The following is a 12,091-nucleotide window of genomic DNA, read 5'->3' as shown; positions in this document are numbered from 1 at the left end:
CTATCTATTAGGGCTACGATCAAATCAGTGGTGACTCGGTGCTGCATTTAAGTGCGCCGAAAACAATGAATGCCGAGTCAGGAAGTTTTGATTCAAATCAAAGAATAACATACTACTTACTTACTTTATTCTGACAAGAGCCGCAATTTCGCCACGCTGCATTTATTTAAAAAAATACTAAATATTTCATGATGTTTCGTCTTTGTTTAAAGCCCACGCCATCTTGACTTACTGTGTATGCCTGCATTGTATCTCTACCAAGATCGTCGGAGTCTCCGGATAAAGTTTGTCAAGAAAGGATTCATTTCTTGAAGCTTAATGTGCACACGAAACCACCTGCTGGCCATGCGTATAATCGCAGCAAGCTATATCTTAAGGTCAGAGGACAAAGATGTTATGGGGTCAGTTAAAATTCATTCATTCATTCATCTTCCGTTCCGCTTATCCTCACTAGGGTCGCGGGCGTGCTGGAGCCTATCCCAGCAATCTTTGGGCGAGAGGCGGGGTACACCCTGAACTGGTCGCCAGCCAATCGCTGGGCACAAACAAACAATCATTCGCGCACACATTCACACTTAAGGGCAATTTAGAGTCTTCAATCAACCTACCATGCAAGTTTTTGGGATGCGGGAGGAAACCGGAGTGCTCGGGGAAAATCCACGCAGGCACGGGGAGAACATGCAAACTCCACACAGGCGGGGCCGGGATTTGAACCCCGGTACTCAGAACTGTGAGGCAGATGTGCTAACCAGTCGCCCAACGTGCCGCCCAAAATTCATATTTGCATTGTTTATATGTTATGTAATACATGCGCGTCACTTCCAGCAAGGTTTTTATTACGCGTGTTGAGCCCTTGTGCTCTATCCACTGCAAGGGCTACCGGAAGTGACATTGCAATTTCCAAACACAGCGCACTACACTCTATACGCAATGGCGAGCAACGTGTTGGAATATGAGGAGGAGGAGGATTTGGACGTATAGGAGTACCGAACTGAACTTGGCATTGTCAAACCGTACCTGTTTGAGACGATCAGGAGGTCGGGACCTGACAGTGACGACGATGAGCAGCCAAGTTGCAGTTGTACAACAGAAATAGAGAGTGGCCACTGGGTCGATGCGACTGCACCGCCTGCAGAAGAGACGACAGAATACCGCGCAGAGCGGATTGGAAATACAGACTGGTATGTTTACTCAATGTGCTTTACACGATTAAAAGCATTTAAAAACAAAGGAAAAAAATAGCTTCTAAACATTTAAAACAAAGAGGGGAAAAAAATATAAGTACAATTAAAACAGCGTATAGTGCAAGAAATATCATTTAAAAGTGGAAATGCTCTACAAAGCATGAGAAAAAAGAAGAGTTTTAAACCTGGACTTAAAAAACGTTCACACTTGGGGCGGACGTCACTTCTGTTGGCAACGTATTCCATTTGTGTGCATCATAATAGCTCAATGCTGCTTCACCATGTTTGCTTTGGACTCTGTGCTCCACTATTTGACCTGAGTCTGTCGATCTCAAAGCCCTACTGGGTTTATATTCCATTAGCATTTCTTTCATGTAGTCAGGACCTAAACCGTTTAGTGATTTATAGACCAGTAGCAGAACTTTAAAATCTATTCTAAAGCTGACTGGAAGCCAGTGTAAAGACTTTAGAATTGGAGAAATATGCTCTAACCCTAACCAGCTGCAGCATTCTGAATGAGCTGCAGCTAGTTAATGCTCTTTTTGGGGATTCCAGTCAGAAGACATAACCATAATAAAGTCATAGGTATATACAAGGAAATCCTCACCTCTTGTCTGCACCGCTTCGCTGCTGCACCATGGCGGCTGCGAGATTTAGTTCTCTTGCTTGGGTTTGAGGTCACGATGGCCCTAGGAAAAAGAGTTGGCACCATCGCTGGTTTCTGCCTTTGCCTTACTATACGTGTATATCCAATGCTTTCTGCTAAGTTTTTCTCAAAACACGCCGGTTCGAAGTGATCAGCACAGAGTTTGGAATACTTGCTAGGCACCCATTGCTGACCACGTTTTTTCCCCTGTCTGTTGACTTCCCCTGTCTGTTGACTTTCCCTGTCCACTGGTGTATATATATATATACTGTGTGGGTTTTCTTCGGGCACTCTGGTTTCCTCCCCCAGCCTCCAAAAAAAAAAATGCATGGTAGGTTGATTGAAGACTGGAGACCAGTTCAGGGTTGTACCCCCCCCCCCCCCTTTCACCCGAAGATAGCTGGGATAGGCTCCGGCACTCCCGCGACCCTTGTGAGGATAAGCGGCTCAGAAAATGGATGGGTGGATATATTTATAAAACACACATTTTGAATAATTTTGAATGGAGCCTTCATGAGGGGTTTATATTGCTGTCAAACCTCGCGGAAAAATCTGAAGCACTTCCCGAATCTATCACGTGGCATAGCCAAGGCTTCGGGAGTCATCATTTCCGGCCCCTCCCCTAAATGAAGCAAGCCTCGATACGCGCTTTGTCGAAATGCCTCCTCCATTACCTGACATACGCTTCGAAGATTCTGCACATCTGTAACTATTATCTGTTGCTCTAGTAGTAGTCAGACTCGCACTCTAAATCCCCATTCGCTATTTGTATTCACAGTCACGAATGACTTGCGAATTACAATCGAATTGTTACTCTTTGTACTATTCGAAAATAGTAGTCCAACATGAAAAATCCATCAATTTTCCGTACCGCTTATCCTCACTATGGTTGCAGGTGTGCTGGGCGAGAGACTGGGTACACCCTGAAATGGTCGCCAGCCAATCCCAGAGCACATATAAACAAACAACCATTCACATGTACAGGGCAATTTAGAGTCTTCAATTAACCTACGATGCATGTTTTTGGGATGTGGGAAGAAACTGGAGTACCCGGAGAAAACACACGCAGGCACGGGGAGAACATTCAAACGCCACACACCGGATTTCAACCCAGGTCCTCAGAACTGTGAGGCAGATGTGCTAACCAGTCATCCACCGTGCCGCCTATGAAAAATCCAATTTGATTATTTGAAAACTATCTATTGAACCAGTAGGAGAGAACGAGAGTTTTAGCTGCCACGTATTTGTACAGAAAAGTTGTTCCTTTTAGTTTAAAAAAGCTTTACTTTATCCCTTGACATACCTTGGCCAAAATCAGAACCCCGGGTCTGGTTTTCGCTCGGCCATGCCATAAATCCTCGCGGACCAGACCAAGCTGCCGCTTTGCCAGCCAGCCTGCTGGCTGCTTAGCCTGCTGGTTACCTAGCCGCTGTCGTCATCTTTCACGCTGTGTTGGCTAAATTTCTCCCATTCAATCTGCCGCAGTTACTCTCTCCAATGATGGCTCCTTTTCGGCCTCAGTTGTGGGGCTTTCATGTTATCCGTGCAGCTCATTGGAGCTAGTCTAAAAGTAAGCCTCCTTCAGCAGTGAGCTCATTCATTTATTTTTAAAATCTTTATGGAGATATCGGTGATGCTACAATGCGTACATGTGCCGAAGCGATGTGCACTAAGTCAAAATGGTGGCGCCCATAAAACAATGGAAGTGGCTCTTGTCAGAATAAAGTAAGTATGTTATTGTTTGATTCGTTTTGTTCAAATGCGAACATTCTGATTTGGGATTTGTTTTTTCTAGGGTTGGGAACGATAAACCAATGCGACCGAATATCTGTTCGTAAAAGCGAGAGATAAGACAAGCAGACTCCTCAATCGATACAAAATCTGCGAGGAATCCTTAGATACATAGATTGTAGAGTTGTGGCAGCAAGCAATGCTTGTGTGCAGTGGCGTTCCTAGCTTGAATGGCACCCTGTGTGTGAGACCCCCTTTGGATCTTAAATATTGTTTGTGCAGATTATTTTCTCTACAAAAATATTTTTTTTGTGTTCTATTTAAATAGTTAATTTGATATTTGAAAAGATATAAGCTAATTTGTTATTTTTTTACAGTGCCATTAAGCAACAATGCTCAGAGAAGAGGTCTTTTACGTGTTTGAAAATACATTCTGTAGTAAGAATTTCATTTTCTCGAATTGGGTTAAATCGAGTAAAGGTTTGTTATGATTGTCTACATCAGAAAATAATAACGCATTAATGTTAACATTGCATTGATGTTAATGCATTGTTTCCGCACCGAATCGAATCGTACTACTCCCATACTGAACCGAATCATTTCGAACCATTTGCCCTTAAAGTTAGTTTTTTTTTTTTTTTTTTATTGAATCGCAACGCGTGTATCTAGATAGGTATCGAATCGGCCTCATGCCAGAGATTCCCAACCCTAGTGTTTTCATTGGGATTCGTAAGTCAATCTCAATCACCACTGATTCTTATTCTGTCAGTCTATCTACCGTAAAATTAGGTCTATTGAACGCACTGCTAAATAAAAACAAAACACTTTTTTCCACACACAAGCCGCACTGGTTTATAAACTTCAGATATTACACATAAAAAAAAAAAGGCGAACAGTGAACGCAATTCTGGTGAGTAAAAAAGAAGTTAAGAATAGATGAGAACGTGACACTCCCGGGATTGGGAAAATCCACAAATAAACTGCATCATTGTTTAAACTAGGGGGTTAGCTCGGGAAAAAGTTGCTTCTTACGGCGGAATTCATCCAGTTATCCATCGACCAGGGATGAAACTCTTTACTGATAAACAGTGATAAAATATCAGACTGTTATTAGTACCTTTTCAAAATTTGTAATGCATCAAATCTTTTGACTCACCTTTGTGATCACGACTCAGAATTGTACACCAAGGAAAGTCTGCTGTTTGTTAAATATATTGCTGTACTATTCATTTTAAAGAAAACGTGAATTTAATTAAAAAAATATATATATATATTATTATTTTTTTTTTTACAATTTTGGACATTGAGGTATCTTAAATAGGGGTGTCCTGTTCCGATATTTGATATCAGTCCGATATCATGATGATGTGGTTCTGTTCGCTTCATCAAGCCGTGATCTCCAATTCTCACTGGAGCGGTTCGCAGCCGAGTGTGAAGCCGCTGGGATGAAAATCAGTACCTCCAAATCCGAGACCATGGTCATCAGTCGGAAAAGGATGGCGTGGAGGAGTTCAAGTATCTTGTTCACGAGTGAGGGAAGAATAAAACAGGAGATCGACAGGCGGATCAGTGCAGCGTCTGCAGTGATGCGTACTTTGTATCGGTCCGTTGTGGTAAAGAAGGACCTAAGCTGAATGGCAAAGCTCTCAATTTACCGGTCAATCTACGTTCCTACCCTCACCTATGGTCACGAGCTGTGGGTCGTGACCGAAAGAACAAGATCCCGGATACAAGCGGCAGAAATGGGTTTCCTCCGTAGGGTGTCTGGGCTCTCCCTTAGAGATAGGGTGAGTAGCTCGGTCATCCGGGAGGATCTCAGAGTAGAGCCACTACTACTCCACATCGAGAGAAGCCAGATGAGGTGGCTGGGGCATCTGATTCGGATGCCTCCCGGACGCCTCCCTGGTGAGGTGTTCCGGGCACGTCCCACCGGGAGGAGACCCCGGGGACGACCCAGGACACGCTGGAGAGACTATGTCTCTTGGCTGGCCTGGGAACGCCTTGGGATCCCCTCGGAAGAGCTGGAGGAAGTGGCTGGGAAGAGGGAAGTCTTGGCGTCCCTGCTAAAGCTACTGCCCCCGTGACCCGACCTCGGCTAAACGATAGAAAATGGATGGATGGATGGATCTAAAATCTCCAATCTAAGCATTCTTTTACATACATTCAATTGCCGGCTCGGCTTCAGCACTTCTATCCTGCATGCCGTGTGGCCACAGTATGCAAAGCCCTAGTGATCACAACAACAGAGCGCTAAGTTGATAATAAAATAGCAAAGAGTAATCGTGAATGTTTAAAGTTGTTTAAAGTTGTTTATTGACACTCCAGTTGACGTTCACTGCAAAACTAAACAAACATAACAAAAGAAATACACCTATTGTATGTTCAAATACATCAGACTTTTTTTTTTTTTTTGTCCACCAAAATTCTCCAGCTTCAAGCTAACACAATGAAAAACGCCATTGATGAGCCAACGGAAATTTGCATCGCACTTGCGGCACTTCCATCCATCCATTTTCTGAGCCGCTTCTCCTCACTCGGGTCGCGGGCGTGCTGGAGCCTATCCCAGCTGTCATCGGGCAGGAGGCGGGGTACACCCTGAACTGGTTGCCAGCCAATCGCGGAGCACATAGAAACTAACAACCATTCGCACTCACAGTCATGCCTACGGGCAATTTAGAGTCTCCAATTAATGCATGTTTTTGGGATGTGGGAGGAAACCGGAGTGCCCGGAGAAAACCCACGCAGGCACGGGGAGAACATGCAAACTCCACACAGGCGGGGACGGGGATTGAACCCCGCACCTCAGAACTGTGAGGCTGACGCTCTAACCAGTCGGCCACCGTGCCGCCACTTGCGGCACTTGTATTTGTATTTGTCAAAATAATTAACATTGGTACACAAAACGACGAATAAACACATACAAACAGGCAACATAACAATATTCTAAGGCATATATTCTTCAAACTGAAAAAAACGACAAATCAATAATATGACTTTAATATGGGCGGCACGGTGGCCGACTGGTTAGAGCGTCAGCCTCACAGTTCTGAGGACCCGGGTTCAATCCCCGGCCCTGCCTGTGTGGAGTTTGCATGTTCTCCCCGTGCCTGCGTGGGTTTTCTCCGGGCACTCCGGTTTCCTCCCACATCCCATGCATTAATTGGAGACTCTAAATTGCCCGTAGGTGTGACTGTGAGTGCGAATGGTTGTTTGTTTGTATGTGCCCTGCGATTGGCTGGCAACCAGTTCAGGGTGTACCCCGCCTCCTGCCCGAAGACAGCTGGGATAGGCTCCAGCACGCCCGCGACCCTAGTGAGGAGAAGCGGCTCAGAAAATGGATTGATGGATGGACTTTAATATGACTTGCATTGCGTGCACCACACTGCCCCTCAGAGGTCAAGACGTGCACAGCAGGAACAGCACTCCAAAGCCCAACAAGACACAAAAACGGGCAGTACAAGCATCTTAATAATAATACATTATTGAGAATACTATACCCCAGACGCATAAAGAAGTTCAAAAGTGTATTGCCGCACATGTGAAGAAACCAAATGCTATTCCCACCATATACTGACAGTAAATAAATTGAATGAATTAACTGAATACCTTAAATTATTTTGCACTTTAAAAGTATAATTTGTATTTATTTATTGAGGTTATTTTTTTATTCAATCTATTCATTTGAGATTTACTGAGGTTATTTTTATGTATTTCATTTAATTGTAGTATATTCTTACTGTATGTTTAAGGTTAAACTTTATGTAACCCAGGGATCTCGTTTGATGTGCGTCTCGCGTCTGAGACACACAAAAATGAGCAGGGACACCTATATTAAGTATAATCTGTGTCCGAGGATGCGATGCTATGGGTTAAACTATTCTGACGTGGTGCTTGAAATCCGGCGTGTGAATGTTTTTTTTTTTTTTTACAAGACACGGCTCTGGAGCGCAACTAATTTGGTCGGATATGTGCCCTAATTTCTAAATGGTGCGGCTAAAAAAAACAAGCGAGATGGTTCACCTGTATGACCAGCCATTTGAGGAAGGAAAAAAAATGTGAAACATGAAACCCATCTGGTCTCTAAACCAATCTGAGATAATGAAGGTCAGGGTGGGGGGAGCAGCGTTTAAAGAAAGGCTGCAGAGTTTTAAAAAGTAGAACAAATCTTGAATCAAAACAGGTTGCTTTGATCTCTGTTATTAATGTTGCTATACTTTGCACTTTTTCTTAACGAGTTAGAAACTTGATTGGTAGTATATTGCCAGTTAAAGGATTAATGTGTGTAATCTGTGCCAATTGTTTGTTTGTTCAAGTGCAATTTTTGTGAAGAGAGTCTGAGTGTGTTTTATTTAGATTTTTTTATTTATCTAAGATATTTTATTTATTGTTCTACATTACGATGCCAATGTTCAATATTTTCTTTGAGTTAATTGTTTGTAAAAAGGAGTTAATTGTTTGTAAAAAGGAGTTAATTGTTTGTAAAAAGGATGTACTTATTATTATTATTATTATCTAATATTGCTATACTATAGTATAGTATAGTAAAATATGATAGTTTTAAAAAATATAAATAGACCTAAAAACACAGAAAATTCATTGATTAGTGCTGTTTGCAATTTTTAAGGTGCAAAAACTAGGTTTTTTTAAGTGTTCTAATTTTAATCAGTATGTTTATCCTCAAAATTGTTTTATTGGTTTTGGATTGGATGGCTTTTAAAAAAAAACATTAACTAGGGATCCGCCCATTTTGGAGATTGACACCATGAATGCATCAACAACGAATAGAAATTGATTTAAACTTTAATAATATAAAAAAATACAATAAACTGAAAAAAGAAACATTTAGTGTTTAAAAAGTGATAGAATTATGAATGGTCAGAAGCTGTCCAACCAAGTTCATCTGATTTTGATCTAGATTGCACATTTGGAAGTAATTTGACTTTAACATGGAAAACCCCACTTTCCCACTTTTCAGATCTCATCAGAAAAAAATAGAATTTGTTTTGCTCACATTTTGGGTCTAATTACATTTTGTTCTCTTGGATCCAATATCGTCTTTGATATTTAGTTGAAATGTATTACAGTATTTTGTTGTTGTTGTTGTTTTAATCGCTAAGGGGAAACAGGCAAGCATAGAGACATGTCAGAGTCATCGAGCACAGGGGTGTCACACTCTTGTAGTTCAGGGGCCACTTACAGTCGAATTTGATGTCAAATGGGCCGGACCACAAAAATAATACCATAAGTTTTTGTTTTAATGGAAAGTGTAGTAGAAAAATCTTCATCTTTATTGAACTATCCTTCAATCTTAATCTTTTTGTGTGAAGGTTCAACTGGACTGATGGCAAATTGAACACCAGCAACTTAATCGAGCTTTCTGGTCAAATAACAGAAAAGTTTGACGAAGAGTTCCGGATTCTTTATGCACAGTCTCTTCCCTTGAATATCCGAGGACCTGCAAGTGTACAAAACAGTGCGATCCTTGAGCACATTCCTAGCAAGCATCTGCTCACCTCCTCCCCATACCTGAGCAGGGTGAGGTCCTTGGAGCAAGTGTTTCTGACCAGCACACCAGGCCATAAAATCAGCACTTCATCCTTCCAGCCTCCCTGTGAGGGCTCCGCTCCAGAGGTGGGTCAAAGCAACAGCGGAGCATCAAACACTTCTACTATTGGCGAGGCCTGGTTGGATCAGCGGCGAATGCAAGAAGAAATCCTGGCCTGTGTTCTGATTCCCCCAGCAGAGGAGTCTGCAACAAGCAAGCCTTTACCCCTGGGTGTAGTGTCCTGCCACGTGGCCACTCAGACCAGTTTATCAGTGGAAGACGGTGACGCGCAGACAGACCTCCAACTCACGCAGGACCCAAATCTCACACTCCGCCAGAACAAGGCCTCCTCTCTCAGGCTGATCATCCCCACCCAGGCAGCTCCAGCTGGCACCCTGAAGAACAGCCTCAGGAATCTGACCAAAGAGCGCCAACACCACTACTCAGCCATCCGCTCCAAGCTGGAACACATGATGGCCACCGTGTCACAACGGCGAGAGCTAGCAGACATTGGCGTTATGACTCAAGGTCGACGGGGGGTAAACAAAGAGATGCTGGGGGGAGACCCTACCCTTGCTGAGAATGCAGTCATGGTCACCTGGCCAACAGCCAGATGTGTACACTAGCTTTACCCCCCCCCCCCCCCCCCCTGTATGTCCCCGGTTTGGGACACTTGGATAAGGGCTGCTGCAGGGTTCCTTTAGACTGCTGTACTAGAATGTCATCTGTTTTACATTGGCACTTTGTTTTTGTCTGGTGCCAAATTGTTGCCTTTCTGTTGTGTTTTTATGCCCTGTTCATACAATTTTGGGTGTAATGGTCGCAGAATAATAGTTGATCACACGATGTAGCAATTGTGCAATACTACTGTTACTATAATGAATAACTTCCAGATGTACAACCCCAATTCCAATGACGTTTGGACGTTGTTAAACATAAATAAAAACAGAATACAATGATTTGCAAATCATGTTCAACTTATATTTAATTGAATACACAACAAAAACAAGATATTTAATGTTCAAACTGACAAACTTTGTTTTTAGCAAATAATCATTAATTTAGAATTTAATGGCTGCAACACGTTCCAAAAAAGTTGGTACAGGGTCATGTTTACCACTGTGTGACAAAACCTTTTCTTTTAACAACATTCAATAGACGTTTGGGAACTGAGGACACTAATTGTTGAAGCTTTGTAGGTGGAATTCTTTCCCATTCTTGCTTGACGTACAGCTTCAGCTGTTCAACAGTCTGGGGTCTACGTTGTCGTATTTTATGCTTCATAATGCGCCACACATTTTCAATGGGAGACAGGTCTGGACTGCAGCCAGGCCAGTCTAGTACCCGCACTCTTTTACTACAAAGCCACGCTGTTGTAACACGTGCAGAGTGTGGTTTGGCATTTTCTTGCTGAAATAAGCAGGGGTGTCCATGAAAAAGGCGTTGCTTGGATGGCAGCATATGTTTCTCCAAAACCTGTATGTACCTTTCAGCATTAATGATGCCTTCACAGATGTGTAAGTTACCCATGCCATTGGCACTAACAGCACCATACCATCACAGATGCTGGCTTTTGAACTTTGCGTCCATAACAGTCTGGATGGCTCTTTCCCTCTTTGGCCAGGAGGACACGACATCCACAATTTCCAAAAACAATTTGAAATGTGGACCGGTCGGACCCCAGAACACTTTTTCACTTTGCATCAGTCCATCTTAGATGAGCTCGGGCAGCAGTGAAGCCGTTTCTGGGTGTTGTTGATAAATGGATTTTGCTTTGCATAGTAGAGTTTCAAGTTGCATTAACGGATGAAGCGCCAAACTGTATTTACTGAAATTGGTTTTCTGAAGTGTTCCTGAGCCCATGTGGTGATATCCTTTACACATTGATGTTGGTTTTTGATGCAGTGCCGCCTGAGGGATCGAAGGTCAGGGGCATTCAAATGTTGGTTTTCGGCCTTGCCGCTTACATGCAGTGATTTATCCAGATTCTCTGAATCTTTTGATGATATTATGGACCGTAGATGATGAAATCCCTAAATTCCTTGCAATTGTACGTTGAGGAACATTGTCCTTAAACTGTTTGATATTTTCTCACACACTTGTTCACAAAGAGGTGAACCTCGCCCCATCTTTGCTTGTGAATGACTGAGCAATTCAGGGAAGCTCCTTTTATACCCAATCATGGGACCCACCTGTTCCCAATTAGCCTGTTCAGCTGGGGGATGTTCCAAAGAGGTGTTTGATGAGCATTACTCAACTTTGTCAGTCTTTTTTTGCCACCTGTGCCAGCTTTTTTGGAATGTGTTGCAGCTATAAAGTTCTAAGTTAATGATTATTTGCTAAAAACAATAAAGTTTATCAGTTTGAACATTAAATATCTTGTCTTTGTAGTGTATTCAATTAAATATAGGTTGAACATGATTTGCAAATCATTGTATACTGTTTAACACAACATCCCAACTTCATTGGAATTGGGGTAGTAGATAATACACCATCAGTTAGAGCAGAGGTCACCAATATGGTGCCCGCGGACACCAGGTAGTTCCAAGGACCACATGAGTAGCCAGCGGGCTGTTCTAGAAATACCTCACCACTGAGATGCAACTAGTTTTTTAAAAAAAAAAAAACACTTGCATTGATATAAATTTGGAAATGAGAATATTTTTAAAAAACCTGGTATAGTTCAAATGTTCGCAACAAGTGAGTCGCAACAATGAAGATGACGAGTTGATTCCCAATAATTTAAGCAGATTTGTTATTTTAGAAGCATGTATCAAACTGGTTGCACTTCGCATCAATTAGTAGCCTATCCAAGTAGTAAATCTCAGTTTCCAAAAGGTTGGTGAGCCTGTGATACAATAAGGATGATTGAAAGTACATTTGTGTGATGTGGGTATTGAAATCAAACATGGTTGTGGTAAATGCATCTAAATATACTTGCCCATTGCGCCTAGCTAATAATAAAGTGGCCTTTTTGCTTCTTGA

At 42.4% G+C, this 12,091-nt stretch overlaps 1 protein-coding gene and 1 long non-coding RNA gene across 5 annotated transcripts in view; one reads left to right on the top strand and one right to left on the bottom strand.

Moving 5' to 3' along the window:
* fam83d (family with sequence similarity 83 member D) overlaps positions 1-12,091 on the top strand; it is a 16,061-nt gene extending 3,970 nt beyond the window's left edge. The window contains exons 4-5 of one of the 2 annotated variants that reach the window (XM_061784780.1): positions 1,035-1,181; positions 8,889-12,091. In XM_061784780.1, coding sequence (XP_061640764.1) covers positions 1,035-1,181; positions 8,889-9,732 — 991 coding nt within the window. In that variant the 3' untranslated portion in view covers positions 9,733-12,091. The remainder of the gene's footprint in view (positions 1-1,034; positions 1,182-8,888) is intronic. The other variant, XM_061784781.1, reaches the window with a different exon arrangement.
* The window catches only part of LOC133483473 (uncharacterized), a 36,056-nt gene continuing 32,308 nt past the window's right edge, over positions 8,344-12,091 (bottom strand). For 2 of the 3 annotated variants that reach the window (XR_009790123.1, XR_009790122.1), the window contains 3 exons: positions 9,406-9,567; positions 9,088-9,310; positions 8,344-9,016 (listed from right to left, as the gene is read on the bottom strand). This is a non-coding gene — a long non-coding RNA (uncharacterized LOC133483473). Of the gene's footprint in view, positions 9,017-9,087; positions 9,326-9,405; positions 9,568-12,091 lie in introns of all 3 variants that reach the window. The other variant, XR_009790124.1, reaches the window with a different exon arrangement.

This window comes from Phyllopteryx taeniolatus, chromosome 9 (genome assembly GCF_024500385.1).
Source record: "Phyllopteryx taeniolatus isolate TA_2022b chromosome 9, UOR_Ptae_1.2, whole genome shotgun sequence".
In the NCBI taxonomy this organism is placed as follows: domain Eukaryota; kingdom Metazoa; phylum Chordata; class Actinopteri; order Syngnathiformes; family Syngnathidae; genus Phyllopteryx; species Phyllopteryx taeniolatus.
Note: the sequence above shows the minus strand (reverse complement) of the source record. Positions and strands in the feature narration are given on the sequence as shown.